The 20,653-nt window shown below is 45.8% G+C and overlaps 1 protein-coding gene across 1 annotated transcript in view; it reads left to right on the forward strand.

The window, feature by feature from the left end:
- The window catches only part of LOC140395772 (unconventional myosin-Vb-like), a 156,199-nt gene that overhangs the window by 22,658 nt on the left and 112,888 nt on the right, over positions 1-20,653 (forward strand). The window contains exons 4-8 of the mRNA XM_072483929.1: positions 142-286; positions 5,303-5,459; positions 5,775-5,918; positions 10,714-10,795; positions 11,994-12,101. Of these exons, the coding sequence (XP_072340030.1) occupies positions 142-286; positions 5,303-5,459; positions 5,775-5,918; positions 10,714-10,795; positions 11,994-12,101 (636 nt within the window). The remainder of the gene's footprint in view (positions 1-141; positions 287-5,302; positions 5,460-5,774; positions 5,919-10,713; positions 10,796-11,993; positions 12,102-20,653) is intronic.

The following is a 20,653-nucleotide window of genomic DNA, read 5'->3' on the forward strand; positions in this document are numbered from 1 at the left end:
TGCCTGCTTGGGACATTGTACATTGGTGTACTCCTGTTTGATCTATAAATTGCCCCTAGTGTGGGGATTAAGACTATCCTAAAATTAATTTTAAATAACCTCCTGAATTCGTAAGTTTGTTAATTTGGATGTTTCTTGTAGGTATTGTTCTGGTTGCCATCAATCCATATGACCAGCTCCCTCTTTATGGAGATAATGTAATGTATGCCTACAGTGGACAAAATGTGGGTGACATGGATCCCCATATATTTGCTGTTGCTGAGGAAGCATACAAACAGATGGCTGGGTAAGTACTTGGGGATGAGGCTCTGGTGTGTTGTTTTAAAAGACAGCCAAGTATTAAATAGAAGAAAACAATATCCAGTCTTTGTCTGTAACAAATTTTAGATGTAGACTTTTCATCCAGATTGAAAGAACATCAGTCTCTTAAGGCTGAACAAACAAATGGTGGGAGGAAGGGGAATAAGTAGAAATGAATTGGCTATATGCTGCCTCCTGTAATTGATGGATTGAATGACCAAAAACAGATTACTTGCAAAACTGATTGTACAAAGATCATCACAGCAAAGCAATGACTTCCATTTCACGCAGTAATTTTCAAAACATAAAAACTCATCACTGTCAGTCTGTGGAGGATAGCGGAGGAAAGAAAAAACTTGGTCTGAGGTTGGTTTTAATGGGGGTCTTAAAAGAAGCAGAGGCTGAGGAGATTAGTGACGGAATTTGAGTGGGAGGTGAGCTGAAGGTAAGAGTTATTACTGGTGAGATGAAAGGAAGAGAGAATTGGAAAATAGAGAGGAAGAATTTCAGTGGGGTGAGGTGGGGTGGTGGTGGCAGGGGCCAGCTAAACAACATGGTGATTCATCATACTTGATTCTTGACTGATACTGTTCTCCTTCTCTGATTATCCTTTCTCTCCCTTCCTTACCACTCCTCCAGATGGTTGGTTCTGTCTGAGATTAAGGAAAATCCCAAGGCTTTTTACATGTACATAAAAAGCAAGAGGGTAGCCAGGGAAAGGGTTGGCCCACTGAAGGACCGGGGAGGGAATCTATGTCTGGAGCCAGAGGAAATAGGCGAGGTACTAAATGAATACTTTGCATCAGTATTCACCAAAGAGAAGGAATTGGTGGATGTTGAGTCTGGTGAAGGGTGTGCAGATAGCCTGGGTCACATTGAGATCTAAAAAGACGAGGAGTTGGGCGTCTTGAAAAATATTAAGGTAGATAAGTCCCCAGGGCCTGATGGGATCGACCTCAGAATACTGAAGGAGGCAAAAGAGGAATTTGCTGAGGCCTTGACAGAAATCTTTGGATCCTCACTGTCTTCAGGTGATGTCCCAGAGGACTGGAGAATAGCCAATGTTGTTCCTTTGTTTAAGAAGGGTAGCAAGGATAATCCAGGGCACTACAGGCTGATGAGCCTTCTGTCAATGGTAGGGAAATTACTGGACTAAATTCTTCGAGACCGGATTTACTCCCATTTGGAAGCAAGTGGACGTATTAGCGAGAGGCAGCACGGTTTTGTGAAAGGGAGGTTGTGTCTCACTAACTTGATAGAGTTTTATGAGCTGGTCACAAAAATGATTGATGCAGGTAGGGCAGTAGATGTTGTCTATATGGACTTTAGTAAGGCCTTTGACAAGATCCCTCCTGGCAGACTGGTACAAAAGGTGAAGTCACACAGGATCAGAGGTGAGCTGGCAAGATGGATACAGAACTGGCTAGGTCATAGAAGGCAGAGAGTAGCAATGGAAGGGTGCTTTTCTGATTGGAGGGCTGTGACGAGTGATGTTCCACAGGGATCAGTGCTGGGACCTTTGCTGTTCGTAGTATATATAAATGATTTGGAGGAAAATGTAACTGGTCTGATAAGTTTGCGGACAACACAAGGTTGGTGGAATTGCGGATAGCGATGAGGACTGTCAGAGGATGCAGCAGGATTTAGATCGTTTGGAGACTTGGATGGGGAGATGTGAGGTGATGCATTTTGGAAGGCCTAATACAGGTAAGGAATATACAGTGAATGGTGGAACCCTCAAGGGTATTGACAGTCAGAGAGATCTAGGTGCACAGGTCACTGAAAGGGGCAGCACGGGTGGAGAAGGTAGTCAAGAAGGCATACGGCATGCTTGCCTTCATTGGCCGGGGCATTGAGTATAAGAATTGGCAAGTCATGTTGCAGCTGTATAGAACCTTAGTTAGGCCGTACCGTGTTCAATTCTGGTCGCCACACTACCAGAAGGACGTGGAGGCTTTAGAGAGGGTGCAGAAGAGATTTACCAGGATGTTGCCTGGTATGGAGGGCATTAGTTATGAGGAGAGGTTGGATAAACTTGGTTTGTTCTCACTGGAACAACGGAGGTTGAGGGGCGACCTGATAGAGGTCTACAAAATTATGAGGGGCATAGACAGGGTGGATAGTCAGAGACATTTTCCCAGGATAGTGGGGTCAATTACTAGGGGGCATAGGTTTAAGGTGCGAGGGGCAAGGTTTAGAGGAGATGTATGAGGCAAGCATTTTTACACCGAGGGTAGTGGCTGCCTGGAACTCTCTGCCGGAGGAGGTGGTGGAAGCAGGGACGATAGTGACGTTTAAGGGGCATCTTGACAAATACATGAATAAGATGGGAATAGAGGGCTACGGACCCCGGAAGTGTAGAAGATTTTATTTTAGACGGGCAGCAGGCTTGGATGGCCGAAGGGCCTGTTCCTCTGCTGTACTTTTCTTTGTTCTTTTGTTCTTTGAATGTTGCTGTTGTTTCATCGATGAATGTTGGAAATGAACATTAATCCAGAAAGAGGGAGGAGGTGGAGCATTGAAGAGAGCTCCAGAAAGCAGGACTATGACTGAAGGCATGAATAGAAAGCCAGAATTGGAGGAATTAAACTATTACAACAAGAAAGTAATAGAGCGTGTAGGTATAGTGCAAAGCCAGGCCATGGAGTTCTACAGTCAAATATTAATTTAAAATTGAAATCTGTTGAGAGTTTGGGGGTGGTGGTGGGGGTTCTAGGTGGGAGATAGAGCTTTCATGGTCTAATTTTTGCTAGATACATGGATTGCCCAGAATTTGGAATTGATGACTTTCGACCGTATGTCACTTGTGTTGTAGTTGATCTATAACCTCTTTTCTTCTTGCAATAAGGACTTCTGCAAGCAAGTCATAGCTACTTTTGACATTGCATTTATTGGGAAGCTACAGTTGCTGGCACTGGGGGAGACAGCGGCCATAAGGTATAGGAGCAGAATTAGGTCATACGGCATATCGGGTCTGCTCCCGGTCACTGGACAAGTAATCTCGAGACAACTAGTGGAATTTAAATGTAATTGAGAAAATCTGGAATGAAAACTAGTCTTGGTAATGATTCCATCAAACTATCGATTGTTGTAAAATCCCAGATGGTTTAATTATGTCTTTTTTTTGCCATCTTTATCTGGTCTAACCTGCATGTGACTGCAGATCCATAGTAGCTTGGTTGACTCTTTTTACTGCTCATCTGCAAAGGCCTGGCAAGCCATTCAGCTTAAGGGCAATTAAGGTTGGGCAACAAATGCTGGCCTTGCCAGCAATGCCCAAATCCCATGAAAGGTTGTGCAGCTGGATTTATTATTCATTAGAATTTTATACATTTGTTCAAGGTGCAGTAAGTTGGTTTGTAAACAATTCTTTTGCTGCACTTAATCAAGACATTATTAACATTATATGATCAGTTTCTTAACTATTGAGGATAATAGCCTTAAGCAATATTGCTTTAAATTGCTTTACTGTGAAAAGCACAATTTGCCAAATATTTTTGATGGTTTCAAACAAATTTATCTTCCATGTACCCCATATTTCCCTAGTTATTTATGAATTTGTGTAATAAGTGGATGTGTAGATTTTCCTTAAGTGACTGACTGACTGCAGGGTAATCATTTCTTGTATAGTGTACTACAGTGTTCAGATGAAGGCTAACATTTAGATCCCTACAAGCCCAAGTGTCGTACTCAACTAAGCACTGACACAATTGTAAACTCCCTTGGCAACAAGTACCAACTTAACATCATGAGATGAAAATCTAAAATGTCATGTCCTGTGACAGCAATGCAGTATTTTCTGGGTGTATTGATTTTATTGTTCAATATTGCTGTGGCACTAAGCATTGGTTTTGGAATTAATGCTATGAAAATGAACGTGGGCAATTTTGTAATATTTTGTTAGTCTCTCTATATGTTAAAATCTATGCAAGTGGTTTAATTTGTGTAATCCTTCTGCTAGCAATGCAAATTTGAGTTTAGTTTTAATGGATTATTTTTGCATTAAAATTGTACAGCTAGAATTATGATGACTGCCTTCAGCATTTTGGGATTCTATATCACTGTATCCGGGGGACGCCTGGAGGTCAGAAATCTCCATGTTGTGTATCTTGCCCAATAAATTGGAACACTTGCTAACGAGACCATTTTGCTTTGTTTTCTTATTGGATACATTTAAGTCTCATTTATATCAATAATTTGCACTAAGCATTTTTGCTAATCTTGCACAATAAATAGCTGCACTAATTTAATTGCTGAACAGCAATGTCTCCTTTAACTTTGCATCTAATTGCATTTCTTATCTTGGTAATTAATTACTGTCATTGCCTGTGAATTGTGCTTCCAATCAAAATGTTGCTGAATTAATTTGATTTGCCTGAATGACACATCTGGTCAATTTGGTCTAATTTGCTTCATTGAATATTCATGTCCAGTTCAATAGTTTTACTTATTATTGATCAACTTCAAAGATTAGCTAGAAGTTATATCTATGGTGCGAAAGGTTGACTTAAATGTTTATATTTTTCTCCATAAAACTTCCTTTCTTTACATTGTTGCTTTAAGCAACTTCTTTTTGGCTTTCAACAAAATGTTTTTGAACCTGTTGGTCCACAGTGCCAACGGGTGCTTTAAGCAGAAAAGCAAATGGAAAAACTAACCCTTCCAACCGCTTGAATTAAATAATTATTTAAACATGGGCTCTGCGTTTTGGAAATCTTCGCTGGGGAGTTAGGTTTAGTTTTATTTTGTTGCTAATAGGGTGTCACCTTCAGATTTTATCCGCACTGCAATCTTATTTATTTAAATTTGGAGCTTGGTCTTCCTGGTCATTCAACCAATGTTGTTTTCATTCACTTTTTTTTTCTGTGGTTTTATCCCATATTGTTGTAAGTGTGACTGGTCCTGCCTATTGAAATGGATTGAGCTAGTAATCTTCACCCTACTCTTTGGCTCGCAGAATCCAGGATAGTACTAGAAATGAATTGTTTGATTTGTTTAACAGGGATGAAAAGAACCAATCCATTATTATAAGTGGAGAATCTGGGGCAGGGAAAACCATGTCTGCTAAGTACATGATGCGCTATTTTGCAACTGTTGGAGGATCTGCCAGTGAAATGAATGTGGAGGAAAAGGTTCTGGCATCCAACCCTATCATGGAGGTATGTTTTGTACACTGCGGTATGTGTACTTAATTTAAAGGTCAGTTTAAAAAAAAAAAAATCCCTCAAATCTACTTTCCGTAGTTACAGTATCAATTTTCTACATTGTCAAGTAATTGGCCGTGTTGCAGCCATATTGGAATGCCTTGCAAGATGCAGCAGATTCTAGATGACAAAAGGACAAAGCTGTCGTCTCTCCCTCCCTCCCCAATACTACTTGTGTTGCGCCTGTTCTGGCTGTGTAATTTAAATGATGCAATGCATTGATGAACAAGTTTTGAATGCTGGCACAAAAATATTTTGTTTCCCAAATAGGCAATTGGAAACGCAAAAACAACAAGAAATGACAACAGTAGTCGATTTGGTAAATACATAGAGATCAGTTTCAGTCACGGGTATCACATAATTGGAGCCAATATGAGAACATATCTGTTGGAGAAATCGAGAGTGGTGTTCCAGGTAAAGAGTGCTTTCCCGAAGAGGGAGGGACTTGGGTTTCGGGACAGAAAGGATGGGAGCTGCCAGGAGGCGGGCCGATGGAGGCGCGGCGCATGGGCTGGTGGCGAGCCCAGGAAAGGGGATGGTTGATCGGCGGAGGGGGAGGGGTGGGGGGGGGGGGGGTGGCACGGTGCCCCCCAACTAGGCTGATCACCTGGAATGTTAGAGGGTTGAACGGGCCGGTGAAGAGGGCATCTGAGGGCTCTGAAGGCGGACTTGGAGACTTGCAGGAGACACACCTGAAAGTGGCGGATCAAGTCAGGCTAAGGAAGGTCTCCATTCGGGGCTGGACACCAAGACTAGAGGGGTTGCGATTTTGATCAACAAGCGGGTGCAATTTCAGGTGGGCAGTATAGTTTCGGACGGGGGTGGGGGCCGTTATGTCATGGTTAGCGGTAAGCTGGAGGGGAGGAAGGTAGCCTTGGTTAATGTGCACGCACCAAATTGGGATGACGTGGAATTTATAAAGAGGTTGCTGGGGAAGACACCTGACCTGGACTCTCTCAAGCTGGTTATGGGAGGTGATTTTAATACAGTCATCGACCCCGACCTGGACTGGTCGTGTTCAAAAACGGGGAGGGTGCCAGCAATGGCAAAGGAACTGATCGGGTTCATGGAGCAGATGGGGTGGGGGGGTCAACACATGGAGGTTTAGGCAGCCAATGGGGAATGAGTTTTCTTTTTATTCGCATGTTCACAAGGTTTATTCCCGGATAGACTTTTTCATTTTTGAGAAGGGATTTACCGGCGGGGGTGATGGACACTGGGTATTCGGCCATCACTATTTCGGATCATGCCCCACACTGGCTGGAACTGCAGGTTAGTGAGGAGAGCTTCCAGCGCCCGCAATGGACGTTAGAGGTGGGGTTGTTGGCGGATGAGGCGGTGTGTGAGAGGCTGAGGAAGTGCATGCAGAATTACGGGGGAAGTCTCCGCAGTGGTGGTCTGGGAGGCGTTGAAGGCAGTGGTGAGAGGGGAGCTGAATTCGATCTGGGCTCATAGGGACAAAACGGAAAGGGCAGAAACGGACCAACTCGTTAAGGAGATCTTACAGATAGACAGGAGGTATGTGGTGACCCTGGGGGTGGAGCTCTTAAGGGAACGCCGGAGGCTGCAGGCTGAGTTTGGGGTGTTGTCCACAGATAAAGCAGTCGAGCAGCTTAGAAAGGCGAGGGGTGCGTTTTACGAACATGGGGAGAAGGCCAGCAGAATGCTTGCCCAGCAGCTTAGGAAGAGGGAGGTGGCCAGGGAAATAGAGGGGGTGGTTGATGGGGATGGGAATTTGGTGGGGGAGTCGGCAGGGCTAAACTGGGCGTTCAGGGACTTTTACAGTAGGCTCTATTGCTCGGAACCCCTTACGGGGCCGGAGGTGATGAGACGCTTTTTGGACAGACTGACCTTCCCAAGGGTGGGTAGGGAGCTGGTAGATGGGTTGGGGCCCCGATTAGGGCTGAAGAAATAGTCGAGGGCTTGAAGGCAATGCAGTTGGGTAAAGCCCCGGGGCTGGACGGGTACCCGGTGGAGTTCTCTAAAAAGTTCCCGGGAATTTTAGGGCTGTTGCTGGTCAAGGTTTTCAATGAGGCAAGGGACAGAGGGGCGCTGCCCCCGACGATTTCGCAGGCCACTATTTCGTTGATATTGAAGCGGGGCAAGAACCCGGAGCTATGCGGGTCATATAGGCCGATCTCCCTGCTTAATGTGGATCCCAAGTTGCTGGCCAAAACTTTGGCCTCCAGGATTAAGGATTGTGTGCCGGATGTGATTTATGGAGGATCAAACCGGGTTTGTCAAGGGCAGGCAGTTGGTGGCCAATATAAGAAGGCTGCTCAATGTGACCATGATGCCCCTGGAGAGTAAGGAGGTTGAGGTAGTTGTGGCAATGGATGCGGAAAAGGCGTTTGACCGGGTGGCGGGTGGAGTGGGACTATCTGTGGGAGGTGCTGGGACGATTTGGATTCGGAAAGGGCTTTGTCGACTGGGTCAGGCTGTTGTACCAGCCCCCGGAGGCTAGTGTAAGGACGAATAGGACGACCTCGGACTATTTTGGACTGTACGGGGGGACAAGACAGGGGTGCCCCCTCTCCCCACTGTTGTTTGTGTTAGCTATAGAGCCGCTGGTGATTGCTCTGAGAGCTTCAAGGGGCTGGTTTGGGGGGGAGTCTCGCTGTATGCGGACGACCTGCTCTTATACGTATCGGATCCAGGGGCAGGGATGGGCGAAATTATGGCGATTTTGGGGGTGTTTGGCTGGTTTTCGGGATATAAACAGAATATGTCAAAGAGTGAGATGTTTGTAGTCCAGGCGAGGGGTCAGGAGGGTCGACTGAGGGAGCTGCCGTTTAGGTTAGTAGGGGACAGTTTCAGGTACTTGGGGATACAAATGGCGCGCGACTGGGGCTGGTTGCACAAGTTGAACTTGTCCCTGTTGGTTGAACAGATGAGGGGCGAGTTCCGGAGATGGGATGCGCTCCCGCTGTCATTAGCTGGGAGAGTGCATACGGTCGAAATGACGGTCCTACCGTCCTTTTTTAAGAGGGTTAATAAAATCATCCTGGGCTTTGTGTGGGCGGGTAATTCCCCGCTAGTGAAGAAGGCGACGCTCGAGCGGAATTGGGGGGAGAGGGGGCTTGCGCTGCCGAATTTTAGCAATTATTACTGGGTGGCTAACGTAGCCATGATGAGGAAGTGGGTGGTGGGGGCGGGGTCGGTTTGGGAGCGGATGGAGGCAGCTTCGTGTAGGAGCACCAGTCTTGGGGCGTTGATAACAGCACCTCTGCTGTTCCCACCGGTGAGGTACTCCACCAGCCCAGTAGTGGTGGCAGCCCTGAGAATCTGGGGTCAGTGGAAGAGGTACGTTGGAGCAGTGGGAGCATTGGTCTGGTCCCTAATATGTGACCATCACCGGTTTGCCCCAGGGAGCTTGGATGGGGGGTTCCGAGTATGGCAAGGGTGGGAATTGAGAGGATGGGGGACTTGTTTTTAGAGGGGAGCTTCCCTTGCTTGAGGGCACTGGAGCAGAAGTTTGGGTTGGCAAGGGGGAACAAATTTAGATATTTACAGGTGCGGGACTTTCTGCGTAGGCAGGTATCATCCTTTCCATTCCTGCCACTAAGGGGGATCCAGGATAGGGTAGTGCCTGTGGGATGTGTGGGAGAGGGGAGCGTCTCTGACATCTAGGAGGAGATGTAGACCGAGGCGCTGAAGCGTAAGTGGGAGGAGGAGCTTGGTGGTGAGATGGAGGATGGCTGTTAGGGTTCATCCAGAGGTGGCAACCATTCATCGACTTCTTTGCGGAGAATTAATCGTCAGCGGGGGGCGGTTTAGGGTAGCGTAGAATAGGGGGTCAATTAGGCGGGTCTTGGCGGGATGGGAGTCGGTGATTGCACTGTCTATTGTTCTTTGTACATTGTTTTTATACTGTTGCTGTTTGTAATGCCAAAAATACCTCATTAAAATTGTTTATTTTTTTAAAAAAAAGAATGCTTTCCCCACTACTTTGTCTGAGAAATCTGTAAATGTCTCCTGACCTTGTTCTTGTCCAGCCTTTTTTTAAAAAAAAAAAGAGTCTCCTGTGTATTAACAAAATGGCTTTGTAGATAATTGAAAATGAGCAATGACAATAGAGGAAACACACAGTACTTACTTTTGTTTCTTTCATCTCTTTCTTTTTTTCAAGATTTAGTCTCCAATGCTACAAATATACAGTGTACATCATCTAAATTTTTTGTATTCAAGCTAATTGGCTTCTCCAAGATCTACAGTGTAATGTTCAATGGCTTGATTGATCTGTTGGATATTCTGGTAACTGATCTGTGTAAATGTACTTGATTGTTCAGTTCCAGAAAGACTGAGGCTTTTGAGCTGAAACTGCGAGCACATCCTGAAGAGTTCTAAGATATTTGTCAATAAACCTGTTGTAGATTTGGAAAAGACGATCTAAATGACTTAAGCTAAAGCAATGTCTTTGACTTTCAACAAAATGCTTTTGAATCTGTTGGCCCACAATGCCAACTGGTGCTTTAGGCAGAAAGGCAAATGGGAAAACTAACTCTTCCGACTGCTTGAATTAATTTTTTTTAAATGTTGGCCCTGCATTTTAGTATTTTGTAAATGTTCACTGGTGAGTTGGGGTTTGGTTGTATTTGGGTTGCTAATAGGGTGTCGCGATCAGATTTTAGATCCACACTGCCATCTGATTTATTTACCGAGATAAATTTGATATGGTGCACAGAAAACTGGTGAATACATAGCATGGCCCGCTGCTAAAACAATGTATAATTCCTTTTTCCAAGTGCTTTTTCTGCAAGATTGCTGTTCATTTGTTTTATCTCCATTGGCCCATGTGGAACAGTATTTCTTTATCTAATGAAAAGTATGGCGTGCAAACTGTTGGAAAGTCATTTGTCCCATTTTTCTTTTCCTGATTTGGCGGAAGTAACTATTGTTAGGATGCCTAGAAACTGCATCCTTCATTGAAACTTCTGGCAAATTTGTTGGTCAGTTTACCAGACCTCCACTATCTCCCAATAATAAGCCCCTTATTTTGATGCCCCACTGCCCTCTGTAGCCTGTGCACTTGTCCCCTTGTGCCCAAGGCATGTTCCCAAGTCTAATGCCGTTGTCTTCTCCCAAATTCCCATTTTTTCAGAACTTGCTACTTTAGCCCCAAATTGATCCTGCTGCTGCCAGTCCCAGTTTCCAAGATTTGAGTTGCATTTATAATGTAATAATTTTGCAATATTGCTTCATTTCGCAGACTCGTGAGGAGAGAAATTATCATATATTCTATCAGCTCTGTGCATCAGCTACACTGGCTGAACTTTCTGAATTGGATCTTGGTAAGTGTTGACTATGAGGCACGTGAAGCATTAACATAAATGGGTATGTACTAGTGGTTGTAGAATATACTGGACTGTCGGCCTGCAATTTTTCATAATCCTGTAACACACAGTTGTGATGTAATATATTATATTACATTATTAAGGAATTGTTGCTTTGTCTACTGTTGTGGCACCACATTAAGTCAGGTTCTTGTGAGTTGCAGGTAGTTCTGCTTACCAACATATTAATGCCTGAAAAGCCCACTAACGATCAATGATTGAGAGGACTCTGCCACAACTAATTTCAGTCTTTTTGTTTTTGGATCGCTTCAGACCATTTGCTGTAATTTCTTCCCTTTTTTTATGACCTTTTAATCAAGAGTATAAGTGATACCATATGCCACTTCTACCCTAATTTCATCAAGACTCGTGTCTATGTAATGCAATTTGGAGTGCAGGGTCATGGTGAAGTCACCTGTTGCTATGTTTTGATTCTGTTTTTGTGTCAAGGTTTTGGTCCATAAATTATTTTCAATCTTGCTCTTGATTCATTAAGAAGCTATCATTGAGTTCAGGAAACATGGTGTTGGAATATACTTCCTTAGGGAACAAGAGAAAAGATGCCATTGGCATAAACTTCCACTTTTTAAGGATACAGATTATATGTAACTGTATTTGTGCTCAAAATCCTTCACAAATAACCATGCCTCTTCATGGCTATACAAAGAATTATTATGAAAGAGCGCACTAGTGTCACCGCAACATATGACATCTGATAATCTCGGAATTTTTAGGCTTACAATTACTCAAATTCCTAACATTTGTACAACTTGAACAAATGATTTTGGTAGGGTTACAGGAGATAGGTCCGGGTTTACCACCTGCTGGTGAGCCATTTTGTTTCTTCGGACATTACTGTTAACACGGGGTTACTACTGAAACCGGCAGAAGGAAATGTCTAATTTCACAGCGGGTGGCGCAGTGGTTAACACTGCTGCCTCATGGCGCTGAAGACCCAGTGTTAACGGCCCTGGGTCACTGTCCTTGTGGAGTTTGCACATTCACCCTGCGTCTGCGTGGGTCTCACGCCCATAACCCGAAGATGTGCAGGGTAGGTGAATTGGCCGCACTAAACTGCCTCTTATTTAAAAAAAAAAAAAATTCACAATGTAATCCAGTGGCTTTCATAAGTTTTATATTATCCATGACTTTGCAGGTAGTGCCGAGAATTACTTCTATATTAATCAAGGAGGTGATATTTATGTTGATGATAAAGATGATGCTGCAGACCTTCAAAAAACTCGAAATGCCTTCTCTATGTTGGGTAAGTATAGTGTTATGGGCCAGGGTTTAGAAAACTCCAAACTCCTGACCTATAACTTTTTTGTTGAATTTGGCTAGGATGAGCATAAGAGCCTTCCTTTCAGGTGTTACTCAATGGACCTCTTAGGCGCTTTTATCAATAAAACAAACTTTACTCTAAGAATTTAGTTAACATTTGTATAAATAAACACACAGCAAGTACTTTTATCCATTACAAACATAAAGCTGCCACACAGCTACATTAATCTATCTATAAACCCTTAATGAATTCCCCTTTAACTGTTCCAATTCAATGACAAAATCCAAGTAAAACCAAAATCCCCTTTTCAAAGGCGTGGCCCAGCACACGGCATTCTCACTTGTATAAGACTGTTGCTATTGATACTCTGTTGCCCTTTTCAAACAATAGATTTGAATTCCTTCCAGAAAGCATTTATCTTTTAAGTTACCAAGGAATCTGGAACAGTTTTTAAAATGAAGATAGAGAGGCAGGCCAAAAGAACCCTTCTGTTCTCCAGCTAAGTCCACAGCAGCCAAATGTGAAAGCGAAACCAAAAAACTCTCATGCTCAGCTCCACCCACAAAAATGATGTCACTGAAGCCATGTGATTGTATTAATTATGCATGGTAAACTCCTTTACAAACATCCAGCCTTGGGTGATGGTCTGTGTGGCATTTGCACATTCTCCATGGTTACATGGGGCTGCTCCGGTTACCCCACAACAGTCAAAAAGATGTGCAGGTTAGGTGGGTTGGCCATCAGATGCGCAGGTTACGTGGGGTTATGGGGTAGGGCAAAAAATATTTCTTTTTAAAATAGATTGAGTACCCAATTTATTTTTTTCCCCCAATTAAGGGGCAACTAACCTATCTTGCACATCTTTGGGTTGTGGGGGGCGAAACCCACGCAAACATGGGGAAAATGTGCAAACTCCACATAGGTAGTGACCCAGAGCTGGGATCGAACCTGGAACCTCGGCGCCGTGCGGCATCAGGGCTAACCCACCGCCACAGTGCTGCCCCCCCCCCCCCCCCCCAAATATTTTTAACTGCAAGAATCAGAACCCGGTTTCACCATCACTGGCGGCACAGGGTGCAATTCTGGCCTCGGGTGACTGTCCGTATCGAGTTTGCACATTTTTCCCAAATCTGCGTGGGTTTTCTCCCACAGTCCAAATATATGCAGGTTGCCTCTGCTAAATTGCAGATGTGCAGATTGGATCTGCTAAATTGCCCCCAAATTGAAGATGCGTAGTCTAGGTTAAGGGCTTCTTGGGATAGGACGGGGAGTGAACTTGGGTGGAATGCTCTTTCAAACAGTTGGTGCAGACTCGTTATGGGCCAAATGGCCACCTCCTGCACTGTTAGGTTTCTATGTTTTATCACTGCATGATATTTTATAATATGTATGCACAGGAATCAACTTTGTGTACATAGGAGTGTTTTCAGAGGCTGAGAGTTGACCTGGCTTCCACGTGGGGGAGTCCCTTCTTAATTACAGCTCAGCTATCACACAGACTCACGGAGGCAGCAACTCTGATAAAAAACATTCTTTATTTGCCAATATACGATGGGAGAGCAATCTGGGGCAGATTAACTCTACATTGTATTGCTATAGATTCAACAATTATACAATTTCCAAAAATCAGCAGCCCTGCTTCAGCTGGACTTATCCAATCTTTGTGGCTGCAGATTACATACATTGACCAATAAAATTGCTTTAGGGCAACCTGGGGCTGTGTGGCTAGCTTGTGCATCTGCGGAGCCTTACTCATGGTGTTCTGATGTTTCCCAGACTCCATTTCCCCACTGTCCTTGATGTGTTGTATGAACCGTCTTCTTTATCTTACTTCTGTCTCTGAATGGTACTTTGGTACCATTGTCTGGCTGTTTGGAGCTGAGGATAAAGAATATTCCTGTTGAGCTGAAGAACCTGCATTCCGTACGTGTCTGTCCTTCCTAGGAATGTGGTCAAGTCTGGTTGGTTTATGTCCCATCATGCTTAGTGCACAATTCACTACCCACAGTGCCCGTACCCACAAGTGTTTTGTCTGTTACTCCGGTTTATGTTTGTTTCCTATTGATCCTGTTGGTCTTGTTTATAGAACATAGTGTTTTGAACAAGGTGTTTGAGGTTCAAAGGAGGAGATGAGGGACGCAATTTAACGTAAATGAAACCGTCCCGTGTCGAGCGCGATTAGCCAGATGTTTCTCTGCGCTGGCAGTGCCGAGAACGACTCGGCTGTCAAATGGAACTCTGCTTTATGATACGGTAGCACAGTGGTTAGCACTGTTGCTTCACAGCGCTGGGGTCCTAGGTTCGATTCCCGACTTGGGTCACTGTCTGTGTGGAGTCTGCATGTTCTCCCAGTAGCTGCGTGGGTTTCCTCCGGGTGCTCCTATTTCCTCCAACGAGTCCTGAAAGTGTGCTGTTAGGCAATTTAGACATTCTGAATACTTCCTCCGTGTACCCGAACAGGTGCTGGAATGTGGCGACTAGGGGCTTTTCACAGTAACTTTATTGCAGTGTTAATGTAAGCCTACCTGTGACAAAGATTAATATTATTATTCATTTTGGGGCGATGAGCACCCCGCCGAGGCTGCACTCAGTCCCATTTTCTGCAGTGGAAGAGATGGTTAGAGCAGGCAGAAATCTGGGATCCTGAGACCCCCCTACCCCCCAACTCATCTATAAGGTGGTCAGTGAGCCCCCTGCACCCCACTTCATGGGTTAGGGTACTCCTGGGCCTGATCATCAGTGTAGCCAAAATGCCACCTTGCCACTGTCGCTCTCAGGCTGGCACCCAGAGGGCATTGACAGGATGCCTGGGTACCACCCTGCACAGAACCCAACCACCCAGGAGCTCTCAATCGCCTGCGACCCCCACGTTTGGGGATCAGTGCTCAGTGCCGCCCTCTTGATGTCTCCGAGGCATGGGGGTTAGATCTTGACTGGGGTATTTCCGGGGAGTGCATATTCAAGTGAGCCTTACTGCACACTTGAATATGCTAATTTAGGCCCCGCCCATTGTGGGAAGGATCATCTTGCGAGATCCCTTTAGGTTTTGTGAGGCGCAGCAAGCTGGGTAAATCTCGCGAAAAGCCCCTCGTTAAATTTACCAGCCACTCGTCGGGCGCAAGTGGCCTCTAGATTGCGGCCAAGGTGTGAACTTTGCATTTACCCTCTGAAAGATAGACTCAAGAAATGAACTTTTGAAGAGCTTAGCTCCGATGAGGGAAGATCAAAGGGGAAAAACTATACAGCAGGATGTGATTAAACCTTTGTAAGGGTAGTTGCTTCAGACCTCAGCCACAGGAGGAATAGCTGTTTAACTCCCAAGCAGTTTTTGTGAAGGAAGTTGGTCTTGAAAAGCCAGTTTTGTTTTTATCTCTGAAGCAAACTGCAGAGAGGTATAACTGCCTGGTGTGGTACCTTTAAAACAAAGATGCTGTGGAATGTTCAGGGAGAATTAGCTCTGGTGCAATGAAGATTGTTTGGAATTAGGTAATGTTAACGATACTGTCTATAGCCATTGTCCTATTTAAGGGTACTTCTAGTTTATTGCATTGTTTTATTGCTTAAACATTTTTATTTAAAATCCATAAAACATTGGGACATGATTCTCTAGATTTCAAACCTTTCCTCCTATTATATCAAATTTCAAAATACTGTTGAGGGCAATCATTTAAGCTTTTCAAGTTTCCCTTCAGGAATAACTCTGCATTTGCCATCAGCCATGCTCTTTTAACATTTGAGCTGTGACTATGGATCATGACCATGGGTTGTGGTCATGGTTGTGTTATTGTAAGCATTGACGGGCAAACTGATAACAAGACACATGAAAAACCCTTGGCTATAGGAGATCAAATGAACCGATGTTTGGAGTGGTTTGTTGCACAGATTTCAAGGAGACTTGGGGGAGTGGAGGGGGAGGGGTAGAAAAAGGTTTCCAGAGTCGTTTGTGCTGCCAGAGTTGGTGTGAAGCAAGAATCATCTAATCTAGGATAGCCCTTGCCTTTAGTATAACTTCTGTTGCTTGATAAATTTATCCTGGTACCACTGCATCAAGTGTCCCCTTTCTCTCTTTCCCACCCCCCTCACAATTTTTTATGTGGCCTATATCTGTTGCATTTGTGACCTGAAACCCTGTTTTCCTCTGCCTGTGATTGCATTCATCTCTGCTCCTGAATTTTCCTTTTGGGATGAGGGAAGAAGAGAATACATGAGAATTAAAAATATATATATATCATGCCGAATGATTAGAATAGTTGCAGACTTCTCCAAAAATAATGGTAAGGCTCAAAATCACTGACTGGGCTGTGGAATTAAAGGAATGGGGACTGTTGCTAACTTTTGCCTTCGTTTAATTGCTCTGTTTTATCACCTTTTGCTCTTGAGTTTAAAAAATATATATTTTATTAGAGTTTTTTGGCCAAACATAACAATACGTAGTGTTTCTTTTACACAACAATAAAGCAATATAAATAGCCGTGGCCAGTTTTAAACAAATAAATAAATAATATATATAAAGAAAAACAAAACTAAATGGCAACTGCCTTGTCCAAAATAAATACTCTCCCAAATTACAGCCCAACAGTCCAATATACAATTACATATACCAAATACCTATACATGTACAATAACATCCCTGAGAGTCCGTCCGATTCCTCCTCCTTTCCCCCCCCCCCCCCCCGGGTTGCTGCTGTTATCTACTTCTTTTCCATTCCCTCTATCTTTCTGTGAGGTTGCCACCACCTGGTGAACCCCTGAGCCGAACCCCTTAACACGAACTTAATCCGTTCTAACTTTATGAACCCTGCCATATCGTTTATCCAGGTCTCCACCCCCGGGGGCTTAGCTTCCTTCCACATTAACAATATCCTGCGCCGGGCTACAAGGGACGCAAAGGCCAACACGTCAGCCTCTCTCGCCTCCTGCACTCCCGGCTCTTCTGCAACCCCAAATATAGCCAACCCCCAGCTTGGTTCGACCCGGACCCCCACCACCTTCGAAAGCACATTTGCCACCCCCTCCCAGAACCCCTGTAGTGCCGGGCATGACCAGAACATGTGGGTGTGATTAGCTGGGCCTCTCGAGCATCTCGCACACCTATCCTCTACCCCAAAAAATTTACTAAGCCGTGCTCCAGTCATATGCGCCCTGTGTAGCACCTTAAATTGTATCAGGCTTAGCCTGGAACACGAGGACGATGAGTTTACCCTACGAAGGGCATCCGCCCACAGCCCCTCCTCAATCTCCTCCCCCAGTTCTTCTTCCCATTTCCCTTTCAGCTCATCTACCATGATCTCCCCCTCGTCCCTCATCTCCCTGTATATGTCCGCTACCTTACCGTCCCCCACCCATGTCTCTGAGACCACTCTATCCTGCACTTCCTGCGTCGGGAGCTGTGGGAATTCCCTCACCTGTTGCCTCACAAAAGCCCTCAATTGCATATACCGAAATGCATTCCCTTGGGGCAACCCATATTTCTCCGTCAGCGCTCCCAAACTCGCAAACGTCCCATCTACAAATAGATCTCTTAATTGTACTACCCCAGCTCTTTGCCATGCTTCAAATCCCCCATCCATTCTCCCCGGAACGAACCTATGATTGTTTCTTATCGGGGACCGCACCGAAGCTCCCGTCCCTCCCCTATGCCGTCTCCACTGCCCCCAAATTCTCAATGTAGCCACCACCACCGGGCTTGTGGTGTATTTCTTTGGTGAGAATGGCAATGGCGCCGTCACCATTGCTTGCAGGCTAGTCCCCTTGCAGGACGCCCTCTCCATTCTCTTCCACGCCGCTCCCTCCCCTTCTCCCATCCACTTACACACCATTGAAACGTTGGCGGCCCAGTAGTACTCACTTAGGCTCGGTAGTGCCAGCCCCCCCCTGTCCCTACTACGCTGCAAGAATCCCCGCCTCACTCTCGGGGTCTTCCAGCCCACACAAAACTCATAATGCTCTTCTCAATTCTTTTGAAAAAAGCCTTCGTGATCACCACCGGGAGGCACTGGAACACAAAAAGGAATCTCGGGAGGACCACCATTTTAACCGCCTGCACCCTACCTGCCAATGACAAGGACACCATGTCCCATCTCTTGAAATCCTCCTCCATCTGTTCCACCAACTGTGTTAAATTAAGCCTATGTAATGTACCCCTATTCTTGGCTATCTGGATCCCCAGGTACCGGAAGTCCCTTGTTATCTTCCTCAACGGTAAATCCTCTATCTCTCTGCTCTGCTCCCCCGGGTGCACCACAAATAACTCACTTTTCCCCATGTTCAGTTTATACCCTGAAAAATCCCCAAACTCCCCAAGTATCCGCATTATCTCTGGCATCCCCTCCGCCGGGTCCGCCACATATAGCAACAAATCGTCCGCATATAGAGATACCAGGTGTTCTTCTCTCTTTCCCCCCCCCCCCCCCCCCCCCCCCCAAGTGCTCCCCTCCACTTCCTGGAACCCCTCAGTGCCATGGCCAGGGGTTCAATCACCAGTGCAAACAATAACGGGGACAGAGGACATCCCTGCCTCGTCCCTCTATGGAGCCGAAAATAGTCAGACCCCCGTCCATTCGTGACCACGCTCGCCATCGTGGCCCTATACAGCAACTGTACCCACCTGATATACCCATCCCCAAAGCCACATCTCCTCAATACCTCCCACAAATAATCCCACTCCACTCTATCAAATGCTTTCTCGGCATCCATCGCCACCACTATCTCCGCTTCCCCCTCTGGTGGGGGCATCATCATAACCCCTAGCAGCCTCCGTATATTTGTATTTAGCTGTCTCCCCTTCACAAACCCAGTTTGGTCCTCATGGACCACCCCCAGGACACAATCCTCTATCCTCATTGCCATTACCTTGGCCAGGATCTTAGCATCCACATTCAGGAGGGAAATGGGCCTGTATGACCCGCATTGCAGCAGGTCTTTTTCCTTCTTTAGGAGGAGCGATATCGTTGCCTCTGACATAGTCGGGGGCAGCTGCGCCCTTTCCCTCGCCTCATTAAAGTTTCTCATCAGTAGCGGGGCCAGCAAGTCCAAATATTTCTTATAGAATTCAACTGGGAATCCGTCTGGTCCCGGGGCCTTCCCCGCCTGCATGCTTCCAATCCCTTTCACTACTTCCTCCGTCTCAATCTGTGCTTCCAGCCCCACTCTCTCCTGTTCCTCCACCTTAGGAAATTCCAGCTGATCCAGAAAGCACATCATTCTCTCCTTCCCGTCCGGGGGCTGCGCTTCATATAATCTTTCATAAAATGCCTTGAACACTCCATTCACTCTCCCCGCTCCATCTCCCCCTCCTCATCTCTCACCCCCCCCTATCTCCCTCGCTGCTCCCCTTTTCCTCAGTTGGTGGGCCAACAACTTACTCGCCTTCTCCGCATATTCGTACTGTACACCCTGTGCCTTCCTCCATTGTGCCTCTGCCTTACCCGTAGTCAACAAGTCAAACTCTATATGTCGCCTTTCCCTGTATAGTCCCTCCCGGACGGTGCCTCCGCGTATTATCTGTCCACCCTCAGCAGTTCTTTCAACAACCGCTCCCTTTCCCTACCCTCCTGCTTTCCTTTATGTGCCCTAATAGATATCAGCTCCCCTCTAACCACTGCCTTCAGTGCCTCCCAGACCACTCCCACCTGTACCTCCCCATTATCATTAATTTCCAAGTACCTTTCAATACACCCCCTCACTCTTAAACACACACCCTCATCTGCCAATAATCCCATGTCCATTCTCCAGGGTGGAAGCTGTTGTTTTTCTTCCCCTATCTCCAGGTCCACCCAGTGTGGAGCATGATCCGAGATGGCTATAGCCGTGTACTCCGTCCCCGTCACCTTTGGGATCAGTGCACTTCCCAAAACAAAAAAATCTATTCGTGAAAATACTTTATGTACATAGGAGAAAAACGAAAACTCCTTACTCCTAGGTCTACTAAATCTCCAGGGATCTACTCCTCCCACCTACACCATAAAATCCTTAAGCACCCTAGCTGCAGCCGGCCTCCTTCCGGTCCTGGACCTCGATCTGTCTAGCCCTGGGTCCAGCACCGTATTAAAGTCTCCACCCATTACCAACTTTCCCGCCTCTAGGTCCGGGATGCGTCCTAACATACGCCTCATAAAATTGGCATCATCCCAGTTCGGGGCATACACTTTCACCAATACCACCGCCTCCCCTTGCAGTTTGCCACTCACCATCACGTATCTGCCCCCACTATCTGCCACTATAGTCTTTGCCTCAAACATTACCCGCTTCCCCACTAGTATGGCCACCCCCTTGTTTTTTGCATCCAGCCCCGAATGAAACACCTGCCCCACCCATCCTTTGCGAAGTCTAACCTGGTCTGTCAGCTTCAGATGCGTCTCCTGAAGCATAACCACATCTGCCTTAAGTTTCTTTAGGTGTGCGAGTACCCGTGCCCTCTTAATCGGCCCGTTCAGCCCTCTCACATTCCGCGTGATCAACCGGGTTGGGGGGCTCTTTACCCCCCCCCCCCCTTTGACGACTAGCCATTTCCTTTTTCAATCCAGCTCCTCACC

This window comes from Scyliorhinus torazame, chromosome 18 (assembly GCF_047496885.1).
Source record: "Scyliorhinus torazame isolate Kashiwa2021f chromosome 18, sScyTor2.1, whole genome shotgun sequence".
NCBI lineage: Eukaryota > Metazoa > Chordata > Chondrichthyes > Carcharhiniformes > Scyliorhinidae > Scyliorhinus > Scyliorhinus torazame.